General features: G+C 43.9%; 1 protein-coding gene across 3 annotated transcripts in view; it reads right to left on the bottom strand.

The window, feature by feature from the left end:
- Nucleotides 1-5,860: 5,860 nt before the first annotated feature.
- Nucleotides 5,861-16,783, bottom strand: part of TMEM104 (transmembrane protein 104) — an 87,298-nt gene continuing 76,375 nt past the window's right edge. For all 3 annotated transcript variants that reach the window (XM_044453684.1, XM_044453686.1, XM_044453685.1), the window contains one exon: nucleotides 5,861-7,679. In XM_044453684.1, coding sequence (XP_044309619.1) covers nucleotides 6,919-7,679 — 761 coding nt within the window. In that variant the 3' untranslated portion in view covers nucleotides 5,861-6,918. The remainder of the gene's footprint in view (nucleotides 7,680-16,783) is intronic.

The raw sequence follows: 16,783 nt of genomic DNA, 5'->3' as shown, positions 1-16,783 counted from the left end.
AATCACATCCAGGGTATGGAAAAGGAAGTCTAGAGAACGGGATCGCATGCATAGGGACACAAGCATAAAGAAAAAGTGTTCCCGAATTCATATATTCAGACTAAGCAAGAGATACTTGAAGGAAGTCAGCATAGCCTTGGGTTTCTTGGAACACTTTCCATTGACTGTTTTGTGAAGCAACTGGGGGCTTGGTCACGGATTCCACCAGGAGGTCAGTGCATACGGCATGATGTCTGGCTGGCTTTTGGGTGTTGCTAGTTCCATCCCTACCCAACAAGGTTTCCCACCTCAAGTCCCCTTTGCAAAGCCCCTTTAAAAGGGTAGTCATATGCTCCAAGGTGCTGGAGATACAAACACAGTGCATGCAAATAATCTCCAAATTATATTTTTCTGTTACTAGAACTGTACTGAGAGATTTCTAGAGAATCAAAGTGTCATTTCACCAAATCACATCAAAACTTTAAAGTAACAGCTAACTAACCCATAACAACTTATTGCATGACTTAAGTATTCACAAACTTCACTAACTATGAGAAAGGAAATGGGGAGATTTCCTCCCCCAGACTGACTAATTGGGAATAAAAGTGTGAATTTGTAAATCACCTGCTGAATAGAAAGGGCAGAGTTGTAGCCATCTGGCTCTATTGGGACAGAGTGAATGACTAGCTAGGAAGAAGAGACATACCCAGTTCCCACTGCTCAACTGGGGCACTTTTCTGTGTAGCACTGATCTCACGGAATCATAAAATAGTAGAGTTGGAAGAACCCATGAAGGCCATTGTGTCCAATAGGATCAGAAATCTGGGAGACTAATTTGTGATGCACTTTTCTAAGGTCTGTTCTGCAAATGCAGCAATTTGAGGTGATAGTTTGTACTACTCCAGGCTACAATTGGGGTAGGGGTGTCTACAATGCACATACTATTTTTGAGGAATCCTCTAAATTAATCCCCCATAACACACACACCTAGCACATCAGGAAGAAACATTCTATCCCAGCTCGCTCCTCATTATGTTGGCATTTTACTTGTACATAGGAGGAGGTCATTATAAATACAAAATTAAAAAACAAACTAGTACAAGAAATATTCAAGATTGTGATCCTGCACCTGCAGTGGTAGTCTGTTTGCAACCTCCTTCTATTTATTTTTTATATATTTAAAATATTTATACCCCGCCCTATACGCAAAAGCATCTCAGGGTGGCTTACAAAAATCAAAAACAGGTAATTTAACAAGTTAACAATAATTATACACATAAAACCAGTAACAATTCACAAATGAAAGAAAATCAAAACAAATTCAAAATTAAGAATAAAAACAAAATCAAAATCAAAACCAAGAAGCCACCGTGAAGTTAAAACCTGATTAAAATTCTTAACAATACAAATGATGGGCAAATAAAAAGGTTTTCACCCGGCGCTGAAAAGAATAGAGTCGGTACCAGGCAAACCTCCCTGGGGAGCGCATTCCATAGTCTGGGCGCCACTGCAGACCAGACCTTAGTCCACTTGCTGTGACGGATTTGGTTCACCAGACAAGTTTGTCCAAGCACATTCCTGCATTCAGTAGTGATAGCTGCCAAGGCAAGCAACATAGCTGGCATTTTGTCACATGAATTCCTCATCTAAGTGTGAGGTGCAGTTTTCAACCGGGCACAAAAAACTGGGTTGTGAGAACAACTCGAACCTTTAAGTCAACAGATTTTTAACTTTTTAGTGCTTTAACTGTTTTTGGCTTTTTTAAAAGTCAAATTGAAATCTCAAGGACCTCTAAAGGTTACTGAAAATATATACGACATTTTAAAATGCTTTATAAACAAGAAAACACTATGAGATGCCTATGATGAATCCAGCAGTACAGACAAAGATGCAAGCAAAAGTCATTCTCTGTGTCCCAACAGAGCCAGATGGCTGGTTGGGAGCTAACCAGAGGTTTCGTAGAATTCACTGGGGACTGGACCTGTTGAGCTGTGCTGACATTTGACACTTTTCTACTTCTACAAGCTTTGGTATAATATGGGTAAAACTTTGAGGATGTCCCCTAAGGCTTCTTTCTCAAATTCTTTCTCTTAAAGTTGATAGCACTTTCCCAAGTATCCAACTTTAAGGGTGGCCCTTTCCCCTCATGATCTTTGAAGTGCAGAAAGAAGATGGATTTAAGCTTTGATTTCAGATTTATAGCCCAGTTCACTAATAAATCCCACACCACACTTTGATTCCTCAGAAGAAAGAACATGCAAGCCACAGAAAGAGAAAGCAGAAACTGTTCAATTCCATCATAAAGATGCCTTTTAATATTTTAACATAAATCAAGCTGGGCTTTATGGTGATAATAAATTTGCCAGAAGAAACTTCATTTGCTGCCTGAGGTGGCGAAATGATTCAATTTGTTTAGTTTTTAAGTGCAAGGAAATGTAATTGAGGTGGGTAAGGTACAGCTGTTTTAATTGAGTTTTTAGGGAACACCTAGTGCTACAAGAAGCAGGAGGCTAATACAGTGGGACAAACACAACGGGGAGAATTACTCCATGCGCTGCTGCCAGCACAGCCAAACTCTCTGACTGCCTCCTCTCCCACTCACTTGGTTGCTCCTGCCAACTGATCCGTCAACAGAAACCAATTCAAGACTCTCTCCCTTAATGCTTGCCGGAAAAGGCCAAGCCACAACAGATGCATAATCTGCATTTATTTCTTTATGCCTTTCTGAAAAATAATTACATACAGGGACAAGCTGAGGGCGCAGGGCTGCAAAGGGCCATAGAGAAGAACTGCCACATTATAATAACCAATTAAAGATATTGTCTCATGTTAAAACAGATGGGAGAAGATCTCATCTACTGCATCATACTCAGCCAGGTCAAGACCTGAATTCCCGTACTGCCTTGTCCCCTGTGGCCCGTGCAATGAAGTTAGGAAAACACACATCCATATATACACACATTTGACCTACCTCAGTCTATTTTAGGCTGTAAGGCATACTTTGCAACTAGTCTAAAAGTTTCTCTCCTATCATACAGCTTCCACCATTTATCAAGGTACGTTCCTCCCATGCTTACCTGCTGCAGCCACCTGGGAAGTTACTTCGATGCTGACCGCCAAATGCAAGGAAGAAAGTAGTACAAGGTGAGGGAGCAATGGAAGGCACCAATGCCAAGATGCGTCACAATCCCCCCCTCCCCCGGCCCCATTCAGGCAGAGAGGAAGCCATCAAGTCTCTCAGAAATCAGAGAGGAATCATAGCAGTTTTATATCTTAAATCTTTTGGGACAGCTTTTAAGAGCAAAGATGATCATCTAAACTGAAAATGTACACAGTGCAACATGGCATTTAGAGGAAGTAGAGAGAAATGGCCTTCTGTCCATTCGGGTTTGTACCTTGCGTTGGGTAGCAGAGACAGAGTAGGGATTTTGCTGCTGTACTGTGCACCCTGCCACCCTTCAGCCTCCTTGCCTGAGCTGACAGGGGTGGTCTCGGATTTGGTGTTGAGGACCTCTGGATTTGGTTTACTCAACTGGGCAGCGGGACAGTGACCTGAAAATAGGTGCTCACCTGGCAACTGTAGTGTAGTCTCTCTGGCACCAGGTGAAGACCTTATTTTCCCAGGAATTGTAATTTGTCTGTTTTGAATCCTGTACTGTATTTTAAAATCTTTGTACTGCTTACTTTTATTTTATACTGTGGCTTTAATAATTTAATTTTTAGACTGAAGTCCTAGACTAAAGCTTGCCTTGTGACTGTAAAATAAGGACTGTCACTGCAGCCCAGCAATTGACACAACTTCTGACCTCACCAAAACTCAGTCCTTCCTGCCCACGCTCAGCGCGATGCACATGAAAACATGACAGACTGCCACAAACAGCCGTCAAGTAATTCCTGACCATTGTTGGTTAATTCTGTCAGGCACATCAATTCTGCTGCTAAAAAGCCAAGGGTGATCCCATCCTTGTGTGCCTCATATTGCCGAGGTGCAGACTGGGCCAGTATGTCCCAGGCTCTGCCACAGCCATTCGCAACCCCTCTCAATCCCAGTCAAACCGAGTTTTACAACACCCTGGCAAAAAGCAACAGAAGGAAGCAGCTGCTATTCCGACACACCAATTGTGGCAGAACAGCTTCAGTTTCAAAAGGACAGTGTCTCTGCTTTTATGTCCTCCCCACCTTTCTGGAGCCATGATTTCTAATACCCTCAGAGATGAGACCACTCAGTAACCTGGTGTCAAAGGGGAAAACATCAGCTATGCACAAGTTTTCAAAGATACGTATGGCTCTCCGATGTCTCAGCAAGGGCTGCCAAGTACAATTTGAAATCAAGAAAAGCGGGGATGTCGTCAGGTTTTATTGTGGCTAGTGTGAGCATACTTCTCCTTGGTGACAAATCCAGCTTTATACAACAACAGATCGAGGACATTCTCTTTTCTTTCAGCAGAGTTGTATTACTCACGCTTAAGCAGAAAAGTTGTTGGGTGTGTTTGCTCTTAAAACACAACTTCTGCTGATCTCTCTCTCGGTAGCAGTAGTAGTAAAAACAATGGCTTTGAGAGCTGTGCTCTCAATAATAATTTTGCTTCAAGCAAAAACCAAAACAAGAATATCAAATTTTACCGGCTTGCATTGGCAAAGCACTGAATTTAATATCACAACCACTCTAGGCTGAAGAAAACAAGCATAATCCAGGGGTTAAGCAGAGGAAATATAAGAACAGAAAACAGTAAAAAAAGGAGTCAAGGTTCTTTCTATTCAAATAATTGTGATGCAAGACCCCCTTCTATAGATTCTTGGTCTCCTAAAAGACTTTTGTGCCACAAAGTGGTGGTTAAGGGCAGCTTGAAAAGTGTCCTTTTCAATGAAGGTCCTATGGCCCAAATGACTTCTGGCCTGTGCCTTTTAATCCATACCCTCCCCCATCATGGGGAAGCTGTGAGGTGGGGAGGGACCAGATTTTAAGAGCAGAATAGCTGTCATGAGCCAGTATTTCTTTCTTTCTGGTTATCAGACCCAAGACAATTCATCGAAATGTTGTTCTTTTATTGAAACTCAACAGATTACACGACGGTATGAACTCTAAACAGCCTTCTACCAAAGTTGAGGGAGAAGCTTCTGCCACGCACAGAGTTGGATCTGTCCTTTTCAGACTCCACCCTCAGGGTGGCAAGAGGTGAGAACAGCGAGGCCCTCCGACTGAGCAGCACCTTTATCCCTATGCCTCCTGACTGGGTCAAATCCCAGGCCTCACATCTGCTCCCCATCTACCTTAAAAGCCCTTCTGCCCCTTCCACAGCAGGCTGATTCTCATGCTCTGCCTGAGAGCCTTCACTAGGAAACCTTGAAACCTCAAAGTTCTCTCCCCACCTTGCTCCTCCATCTCTTCCTCAGAATCCAACCACACGTCTTTCTGAACAGCCCTCAATGAGCGGGAGGTGGGCCCAGTCCCACTCCTACAATGGCCATGCCAGCAAAGAGTTCAGCGGCATCTCTGCAGCTCCTCCCCTGGGCATCTTTCTCCCAGATCAGCATCATGGGTGAGAAAAGACTACAGGGAGATAAAGCATGGGCAGGAGAGGGTTTCGAACCACCCCATCCACCTTCTGCTCTCAACGCTGGACCCCCTCACATGATGCAACTGAGGCAGGCACTGGATTAAAGGCACCGATCTGCAGGGGGCCAGTGCAATTTGAGCCTATGCAGAAGGTGCAATGGCAGCTGAGAGGGCAGAGGAACGTGGTGGAGAATGTATTTTCCTCCCTCCTGTGTTCATTGGGTGGGGTGAATTGGGGTGGAGAGAGTGGGACTCATTTACCTTAAGTATTTAGCAACAGTGAGGAGGTAGCTGCTTTTAATTTGAACAGAAATCAGAAAAAAATGGGTTTAGGAAAGTCTTCTCTTCCCATCATGATTTTATTTTCTCTGGTTACACTCACTCATATCATTTTGCATCGAGACAAGGCTCAGTGCACCCCTCCACTTTGGGAAGCGCCCAGCTCAGAAGCTGCTTTCACATTACCTGACCAGCAAGTAATTAACACCTTCATATCCATAAAAGTGGTGAGTGCTACCGCCAGGGCACACTGCCATGACTCTGAAATGGAGGACTGTGGGGCATGGGCCACCCAGTCTGTCAGTCTTCACTGCGCTTCCTGCTCACCCACATATTGGATATAAACACACGAGGAAAGAAAACCTGAGACCAGAAGTTATGTGCAGGAAACATAAACATGAACAGAAGTTTATCAGATGGAAATATTCATTTGGACCCACAACAGCATCTGCGAGTCTAATCCCGTACATGCAGCAAGGCAAACTTGTGCTGGAAAGGCTGAAACAGAAATGGAGGAAACAAACGCTGAGGTGGGGAGGGGAGCTGCTGCAGTGGGGAAAAACTGCCATTCCTGTCTCCCCAGGCCACAGTGTAGGCTGCCCCAACCCCATCCAAACTGTGCAATATGTCAACAGCCATGATGCCTTGTTTAACCAGCCGTGTCCATCCGGCTCCTGATTTTTCTCCCCTGTTAGTTGGGAGACAGGAAAGTCACTTCAGAGGGAATATCAGCATGATTCAGCATCACTCCTTGCCTGATTCATTGGCTGCTTGCTTGACTGGTAACAGCAACGTTGGTCCTCTCCATCACTCTTGGGGAAGAGATGCGTATCCAACAACCACTGGCATATTATAGCTCAAGAGAGGAAGTCAAGTCTGCATGAAAATCTGTAGTCAAAGCAAAAAAAGTCAGAGTGGGCAACCACGGCAGCCTGCTGGAATGCTCACATCCAGAGCTTTAGAAACTGACGGGAAATTCTGATTTTAAAAGGGAATGCACCCAAAGTTGCACTCAAGAGATTTAGCAAGCTGCTTGTTTAGAAAAGTTCTTGTCAGGGTGCAGGCCTGGGAAAAGAAGTCTTAGAAGCTACCTTCAGCTTTCTCTATTGCTTTGTTTCAGTCAAGATGATATTTGCAGTCACAAAAAGAAAACAAAACATACCCCAGAGTAGCACAAACCAAATCCAGAATGTGTGCCGGAAAGGCGACAAATGTTTATTGAGTGTGCCACTTCCAAAGACCAGCTGAGTGTCTTTTCGGCTGCAGTACGCTAAGAAAGCAGGGATGATGTACTGAATTCCATTCCCAGCATAGGCTCCCGTAATGCCCACCAAGGACTCCAAATCATGAGTGCAAAAAGCCACAATAATAGGGGGGATTAGTGTGATGACTGGGAAGAATATCCTATCTACTACCCATGGGTAGGTGCCCCCTTCCCGATGGAAAAGAGTCTTCCAGTTGTTTCTCAGAGTCACAGCAATGATAGGAAAGTTGGTACTGATGGTGAAGACAGGAAAGAGGCCAAGGAAGTAGCGGATAATGGCAATATTGACTATGTCACAGTTGGTAAAGTTGAGCGTGTACATGTCCATGAGAGTCTCGTTGCGGAAGGAGTAGATAGCAGTGAAGGACAGGAGGCTGTAGAAACCCAGGATTAAGATGTAATCCAGCAGGACCAACTTGTTGACATGTTTCTTCTTGGAAATGGGAGTAATGAGGGATGGCAAGGAGTGCTGGCACATGAAGGAATAAACACAGACACCAAAGAGATTGCGGATTCCAGAAAGCTGTGCCAGGGGAGGGTGACCTTCCCCTTGTCCCTTGGCAATGCGGAGGAGGGCTAAAATGATCATGATGATAAATGCTGAAAGGCAAATGGGGATGGGGGGGGGGGAGAGAAAAGGAACATGGTTAACTCAGAGCAGTAGAGCTAGCCTACAAAAATATATTTCCCCTCTAATCTCTGCACTGTATCTCTACAAGCCCACAGTTCAAGAGATAAGGAAAAAGCACTTCTCCGGAGAAAGCAGCACTGCATATAAAGGAGAGATCTAGAAGGCGTTAGCAATCTGTGCATTTGTATGGTGGGGGCAGGATCTTCTTTGAAATCACAGGGGGCTATGCTTAACACAGATTTATCTCATCATCCCATTTTTCTTTCAGGGGCACCTGCCACTTGAGCTCTGAAAGAAAAGAAAAATGGTTGTCTTTGAATTTAACGCCTCTTCTTTACCCCCAGGCACCTCAGTCTCATTCATGTTAGTAAAAGTACAGCAAGAAACCTTCCTAGCCTAAGCATGTACTGCTTTGACTGAAAGGGCATTTGAAAGATTACTTCTGGGGAGCACAGGAATGGAAAAAGACATTGCTTGGTTTCTGACAGCATTTGTTAGATGCGGAGTGGGACTGTATTTTATGTAAATGCCACTGACAGGAATGCTTGCATCCCGCTTCCATAAAATTTAGGGTATGTGTAAAGAACAAGCTGACACTGTTCTGCATAAGAAACAAGCAAATTAGGCTGCCTGTGGTTAATCTCCATTGTGAGCAAGTCTAGCAAGAATGGAAAACAAAGCACAGCAAATCGGTCTTGAAATACTTGAACTGAAAACATAAAACACACATGCACACAAACACACACTGATCTGCTAATTTCTATGAAGATAACATCTAATATAGTTTTAAACATTAGCATTAGAAACTAAAACAACTTTACTGAACTAAAACCAGGAATGCAGAGGGAACCAGGTATGCCCGAGCAGTCCTTGGTAAGGAAGGGGTCAAGGACCTTCACAGTGTGAAGATGTATTCCTTGACCACCGGAAGCTTCATTCAGTTTCATGATGTTTCTGAGACTCCAAGGAATTAGCCCCAGGCATTCCAGGTTTTCTTCATCACATTGGTACAATTCTGTCCACCTTTAGAGACTGTGACTAAAGATGAGATAGCGACCATTGATGTGTATCCCAGGGGCTTAGTTGTGCTCTGCAAGACTTAGGTTTTTTAAAATCTCTTTTCAAAGCAGGCTGCAAAGTTTCAAACCAAGGCAAAGCAATTTGCAGTATATTACAGGGTGGTGATGGGGAAGAAGCAGATGCCCCAAACCCACACAACCCCTGGGCACATGGCACTAGTTGCACGGTTCTTTGTTTCTGGCACCAGGCAATAACCCTCAAAACTCCATGCTGGTATCAGGAACAAACTCCGTTAGACTCATAGCAGAAGAGGTATTCTTTTGGAAGAGGCTACATGCACCTTGCCAGCACTTCAATCCAACCCCTTCCAGCCCAGATACCTATGGATGACACTACTTGTATTATATCCCTGATCATTTCTGCAGCTTTATCTCAAGCCTACTTTTCTTGTGTGTGCCCCTGATTACAGGCCCTGTCACCTATCAACCAGCTTCAAGATCACTTTGTTTCAGGGTCACATATGATTTCCCAGATCCAGCAAAAACCTAGGCAAAACTGTCGCATTTCCTGCCAAACAAAACTGTGCTTGTGCTGATTTGGCTCCCCCCGTCACTGGAATCCTGACATGCTCATACTGACTAGGTTTATATAACATGATGATGTATCATGTTATCAGAATCCAGTGTGCTTCTTGTGGCATGGCTTTTTAAGCCAAGCCCAGAATCCCATGGCTGATAAGCCCCACTTAAAGTTGCCATCCTGTTCAGAACTTTATGACACAACAAGAAGTGGGATAAGTCAAAGAACAATAGAGCTGTTTGGTAAGAGCAGCAAATGCCAAGTGGCTAGTAGGTTAGTGACAACCACCCCAAAAGTGCTACAGTGGCACTTGGAGCAATGGCCAAAGGCAACCCCCCAGCTCTCTGAAGCAGCCGCAGACCGCTTCATACTTGCCACATTGCCTTACAAAAGTATTTTATTTATTTTAATGATCATGAAAATCACCTATCAGGGAGGCTTTTTCAATCTCAACTTTTGGTCTATGTGAGCTGCCCCTGACAGGATCCCTAGTAGTATCTTGGGGGGCCCATGGTCAACCTTGCTTTTTTTTAAAAAAGGTATGCTACTTAGACTTAGCTCAGGGCCTCCTGAGTCCCAGCCCAGCACTCTTAACCACTGCACCACAATGGCTCTCAAGGAGATCATGCTTTCTCCTCTTTTACAGCATGATTCCCAGCTTTCTTTGGAACAGACCAGGTGTTTCTAGTGGTATCTCAGTTTTGAAAGTTTTCCCTTATGCTAGAAATGTGGGGAACGTCAAAGCTGAATGGGATTTCTACTTACAGGAGGGAGACTCGACAGCAGATCACTTAAGAATTGCACACACCTGCCAGTGGAAAGCCCCTGGTTTCTCTTTCTGCAATGTGCTGTTGACTTGGAGTAAATGGCAAAACTGAGGGGGTCACTGGAGCTTCTGATCATTCCCCCAAACCCAGGGGATCAATCTGGGAAGGGATGCTAAATGAGGGAATAGCCCCCCAAGCACCCTTTTTAGCAGGACCCAACGAGTTTGGGAGTGGACTTTGTGTGCCCCTGGGTTGTCCACACTTGGAAAAGGGAAGGCAGCCAAAACCAAGGATTCTGCTGCAAAGGGTGCTTTGAATACCCAACCTCACTTTTTTCCAGGTACCAGCAAAGTATGCTTCTCAGGGCGCTATAATGTTCAAATTTGGCACCCCCCAGCTCCCACTTCTTGCCTGGCATGATAATCCCCCATTGCTATGCCTCTCACTACTCATAACCAGGCTCATGTGGGGCACATTCCTCCCCAGGTCTGTCACAAGCCATGTGGAGCTTCATGGGTTGTAATCAGCACACTGAATTGTAACAGGGGAGTCTTGTGTTCCTGTAATTGGTCCCAGTTAAGAGTCTGGCCACTGAAGTTGCACCAGCTGAAGTTTCTGGAACAGCAGAAATTTTGAAACCATTTCAAAGGGCAATCCCTTGGAGGGTACAGTAACGGCAGCCCAAGGAGGACCTAACTAAGGCTTACAAGACCATGGCCCGATTAGGTGACCCTAAGAATAGGCAAAAATGATGCACTAGCCTTAGCTGCACAAGTTTGTTCCCAGCTGTTGCCAAGACCTGGACACCCGGGTTCAGGGCCAAGTCCATGAGTAGACCCCATCTGTGAGCATGAGCCTTCAGAAAGAGTGCAACTCCATCCAGTGCAGGTTGAATCTCTACCTCTAAGTTTCTGTACATTGGAAGCAGTTAGAAATCATTTGCCAGCCCTCCCATTTTGGAGAATTTCTTTACATTATCCCTTCCGAAGGAAGAAAGAAATCATTTGTAACTGTTGCTTCCCTCTTCCAAAATATCAGCAACTAATACACAAAAACTCAATCACCCCAGCAAAGGCAGAAAGCCCTTTAAGTCATTGAGAACCAGCCCAAGGACACCAAATATTCTCAGCTGGATCATGAAAGTTGCAAGCTCAGACATTCTGACAGGATCAGGACAGGAGGAGTGACACAGAAGAGACAGCTCTGAAGAAAGAACAAGCAAGACAGGTTATTCTTCTTAGAAAATGCAAGCCAGAGATGCCGAGTGTTCTCTTGGGGAGAAGAGTTTGGCTTGAGGTGTCCAGTCCTCTATCGCTGCCTTAGCTTAACTATATTTAACTGCAAGACCTCTGCACCTCTTCTCCTGTTCAAAAGAGAAGCAGTAAATCTCTACTATCTCTGCTCATCCAAGGGTGAAGATCTGACCTATTTCCTTCCTCAAGCTCCCTCATCAGGTATGGGCTGCTCATTTAACCCGTTGCTTCTCACAACAGAAGCAGCATGAGCATTCAGTAATGCATGCCAGTATCAGTGACATTAGTCCACAAACACTTTTTCCAGACTCCTTGGCTGAATTCCCTGGTCTCAATGGGCTAGGGTACCTTATGCTCTTTCTTTAGTGGACTCCGCTGATTCATACACAACTGTTGAATGCTCAGGTGAAGATGAAAAGGGCACATTTTCCACTGCACCACCTGTCTGATGAGTTAGCATGCCAGCCCTGGGCCTCCTTTATGTGCCATAGATTTCTAGACTACTGACTAGAAAATGCACAAAACATTATGCCATGGTGGAAAAAGAGCAAAGATATTTCTCTTTTTTGATTCTGTAGCTGGAGTTCATTCACTGCTGGGAGTGGACTGTGTTAATCAGTCATCCAGTCTTGCAGAGGGGAAAGGTTTCATGAGTCTAAATCTTAACATGGAATGATTCAAAGTCTCTCACCTTCACATCATTATCCTTCTGCCCAGTTTAAAAAAACAAATCTGGAGTGTGTCCTGCTGTGTTAGGATGGGCCCATGATATGTTGGGACAGTTCCATGGAAATCTGGACTGCTCCAGATAACTTCAGGATGAATATTATCATCTCCCAGACCTGGAGAATCTCAGCATCATAACCAAGACCACCTCTGCCAGTTGAGACAGGGAATCCTGTGGGATGAGTAGGAAACAAACAGAATCCCTAATCTGTCGTGCTGGCCTAACACAAAATGCAAATACTCCCGACCCGTAGTGAGGTGGACAGGGAGCTTGGAGAGAGTCAGAATTCCTATAGACCACACCAATACCCCACACAATATCCCTGTGGGTATAACTGGGAGAGACAAACCCTACTCTGTTTGCCCAGCTAGGTTTTGCTACTGCATGTCAGATCAGCTGCCTGAGCCACTACTAAATCAGGAACGAGGAGCGTCTTGTTTTGGACCATTCTGACATTCAAGAGCTGCATCCAGAGAACCAGGGGCAGGAGGATAGGGCATCCACTAGACCACTGGATTTAGGGAAGGCCTGCAACTTGGCACAGACATTAATTGTCTGGGCTGTGTTCTTTTTTCCTGGCTAGCCCCCCTCCCAGAGCCATACCTCCTTCTAACTGATTGGCCCCCACACAGATCTCCTCCCATTAAATGACTCAAAAGGGCATCCTCAGGCCCAAGAGGCAAAAGAGGGCTCAACATTTTGACCATATGTCAATAGAGTCTGTTTCATTGTTGACTTTGCAAGACCAGATGACGTTGTGGATTCCTTTTATCATTTTAAAGAAACCAAGTTATTTTTGTAAAAGAAGTGCAATGACACTTCTGTAGGCTACTGAATTCAGTGGACTGTCCCAACCCACCTCCAGGTATTTAGAAGAGCTTCAGTCAAGACTTTTCAAAAATCGAGCAACTTCATTACAGATGAACAGCAGAGTTGCAAGTTTGTTATTTTTGTGCATGTTTTATATTTTAAATTGTTGTCTGTTTCTGTAAGCTGCCCTGGGGGGGGGGGTGTCTTTTGTCCTGAAAGACAGTATAGAAAACATAAACAAATGCACCTACATTTACAAACCACTTTTAAATGAAACAGTGTTTACAAAAGCAAACCCTCTTGTGTATGTTCTGTCCTTAATGGGACATGTTACAATTCAGAGCACCAGACTACCCTTTCCACAACATACTCAGGGACTTTCAGTGCAATTCAAACTTTATAGATGGGCCGGAAAGGTCTCAAAACAAGAACTCACTTTTCCATGTGCTAGCACCTCATGAGGATACAGGTCTTTCCTTTTACAGCAGTGTCCTATTCCACCTTCCCATTTCATACCCTGTTTTGCTTGAAGTGTGTGGAAATTTTTCATGACACAATCCACAATGGCCTGCTCAAACTGACACTCAGAAGAGTATCCTGGGAGATCTATTTTTCTAGTCAGGGGAATAGAGGAGGCAGGCCCTTCCTCTTGTGTTTCTGGAACTGTACAGTTAAACATTTACATGCCAGATTTATCTTCCTGTCCTGGTGGGGTAGCTAGATGAAGACAAAGCTTGAAAACCCAGTTATGTCCAGTGATAAATCAAAATGAAGAGGGTGATAGCCTGTAACAGACAGCTCTTGACAGACAAGAAAGGGAGCTGGGTTTTGTGGGCATGTGTGAAACCCTCTGTTCACCTGTCTTTAGGTTTCTGAGGTAATGAGGCTGAACACAAATTCCACATGCTCTGAAAGATAGCCATTATTCCAGGAATAACATTCCTAGCTGTTCCTGCTCAAATAAAGGATTTCACAGCTAAAGAAAACCAGTGGCCGAGATCTGCCTTACAGCAACATGGAAGTTAGAAACTTAGAAATATATACTGGAGTCAGAGAATGTCTCTAAGCATTCAAAGGAGAATGAGGGGCAGAGGTAAATACCAGCTGAGATTGTAATATAGTTTTAGAAGCTTTGTCAGGCAGTGCTTTCCTATGAATTACATTCAAATCCTGGCCTACTTGTTAATACTACCAACAAGTGTGGTACGTCATACCACCATAAAATGAAAAACTGGAATAACCTCATGCCATACAAATCTACATAGATTGATTTGCTAATTGTTGTGGCCCAGCTCCAGCACTGCAGTGAGCCTTATGATTTATAGAGAGAATCTGACTGGAGGTGGTCCAGATGGGTTTGGGCCTATTCAGTCTATGCAATGTCAGAATCTGTGTAACTTAGCTCTGTCAATGTTCTCGGGGGAAAGCACATGAGAGTATTACTCCCTTCCCAATTCTCACTTTGGCCTTGGCAGGGGACCATGTTGACGGGCTTCCATTTGTTGTCAGTAAACTGTTAAGGAAAATGACTATTGCAGCTACACCTTCATCTTTAAGTTGGTGACCAGGTAGGTAGCCTTTGCTAGGAACCTCATCTATACTGCCAAAAACCTATTTGTAGACTTACTACGGTTTGACCCTCTTGGGACTGTTTTCACAGGGACTCTCCACCTAATTTGGAGTTTGTCTCTTGAAGTTCGTAAGACTCTGCCATGAAAAGTACTGCTTGAACTTCCACAGAATGTGAATTCTTGTTTGGATCTTCATTGTTGACTGCCTAGAACAGCCAGGTGGCTTGTTTCTGACTCTTGGATTTTTCTATGCCTGGGCCCAAGTAGTGTGCGAATGCTAGCAGGAAAGCTTTGCTCATAAAAAACTGTGAGCATATGGGATTACCCTGGATTTACTACACTTGTGAATCTGATAGGACTTGTCTCATATAACACTGAGGTTCCAATAAAGATTCTGAAGTTGGACTAAACCTGTGAATGTCAGGAATTGTTTTAAGTCTTTTTCTACTAATCTTGTCTTTGATTTCCTGAAAAGATTTACCCCAGGAATCATGGAAGTCTCTGGTCCTGTATTCTAAGGTACTGAAATTACAAAGTGGAAACTGAGTTATCTGGATCTCAGCTACAATTATTAGTTTTGGGAGTGTTGTCAAATTACTTATTGAGCCTACAGCTAATTGTCATCAACTATATGATTTCCAAAGAGTTCAAAGACAGTCAATGAGTCTCACTGATTTGGCATGATCTGTGTCAGAAAGCCAGAAAGTATGCTGAAAGGATTGGGCCCATTACACTAATATGGAGTAAGTACTTGTATCATTTTATTTGGAAAAATGACTCCTACAAGTCTGACTTCGTCAAAATGACTCAGGAGCTGGAGATGGCTCCTGGACAGCTAAGATGAATAAAGTTACATTAGCCATTTCTCTGCAGTTCTTTCAGATCTCTGATTGTTATTTTAGCTTCACAACCCCATGAGGTAGGTTAGGCAGAGAACACAATGTGCTCAAAGGCATACAGTGAACTTCAGGGCTGAACATGAATACAGCTCAGTATGTGTTTATATGTCCTTCCAAGTCACAGCCTGCTTAAAGTTGTGAAATGAAGCTCTCCCGTAGATCTACAGAGCATCATCAAGTGAAAAATAAGCATCATATTCCTAAAAAAAGGCAAATTCTCCAAAGATGAGCTTGAGATCATGTGTTGAGGCACAATGCTAAGTTTGTGTCAGGGCAGCTCATGTGCAAGATTGTATTTTCTTTCCAGAACTTGGTAATAGTTTTCAAGAGAGCCATGTTATCCTAGGTCACAGTGTAAAGCTATGCCACCTGCACTCAGTCCTAAGGAGGCTAGCCAGACAATGCCTCAGGGAAAGGAATACCCTCTAGGCTGCAATTTCAGCCCGCTCTCCCAGCTTGAATACTGTGAGCTGACACTCTAAAACAGTTGACACCAGACTCTACAAAATCCCTACAGCCAGGACAGTTTGTCAATCTGAACAGCTTTTAAATTTATTACTATTAACATTTATATGCCCCCATTATCTGCTTAGGGTATATACAATAAAATCTTTAAATTACTCTACACTCTGGGGGCAACTCAGGAGAAAACTTCACTTGAACATGAGCCGTGGCTTCCTTTTCCTGACTGCTGCATCAGATGGTGATCCATGCTTGTCTTTGGTCCTTTTCACCCTCTACTGCTACCTTAGATCTCTTGGATCTCTTCTTTGGCTCATACTCTGAACTTGCCTCGGAACCTGTGCTCTTCATCTGCTTGATCTGGTGCCCAAACAGCTTGGCTGGGCCCATGTCCACTGTCCGAATCTTCAATGTGTTCCTGGAGTGGGCTCCAGATGTAGCCCATCTTGGAACTAAGTCAAGTCAAGAGTGCAATCCTATGTCTTTTTTAGGGAGAAAAAAACATGGCTGGCTGAGTCATGCTGGGAGATGAATGCTTTTTTCTGTCTAAACATGCATATAATTGTGCCTTAAATATACCAACATAAGGCAACCAGAGATATACATTCACCTATATATATATATTTCTCAGTGGTGCTAAAGGAAGCCCTGGAAGAATGCTCCAAATGTTCTTTTATATTGCAACCTTCAAATGAGCAACTTTTACTGGCCAACAATACAGCCAGTTTTCTAAACACAAGAGCAGCAAGGAAAACACAAGACAACATTCTTTTTTCTGCCCCTCTCCATAGCTGCAGGAATGGATCTGAATGGGAGGGAACCTCCTCAAACAACTAAGTAGTACAGGATGGTATCTGGTAAGTCTTGCTGCAGTGCAAGCAAATTCTGTCTGCCCAATGTTACCCAGAAGATGCTGATTCTTGAAGAGTGGGCAATTCTGCATCAGGAAACTGTTCTTGTGGCCAGATGTGGAATGAATATGTAT

The sequence above is a fragment of the Varanus komodoensis genome, unplaced genomic scaffold, assembly GCF_004798865.1.
Source record: "Varanus komodoensis strain SLA01 unplaced genomic scaffold, ASM479886v1 scaffold7_1, whole genome shotgun sequence".
Lineage (NCBI taxonomy): Eukaryota > Metazoa > Chordata > Lepidosauria > Squamata > Varanidae > Varanus > Varanus komodoensis.
The sequence above is the reverse complement of the archived record's forward strand: the minus strand, read 5'-3'. Positions and strand labels throughout refer to the sequence as shown.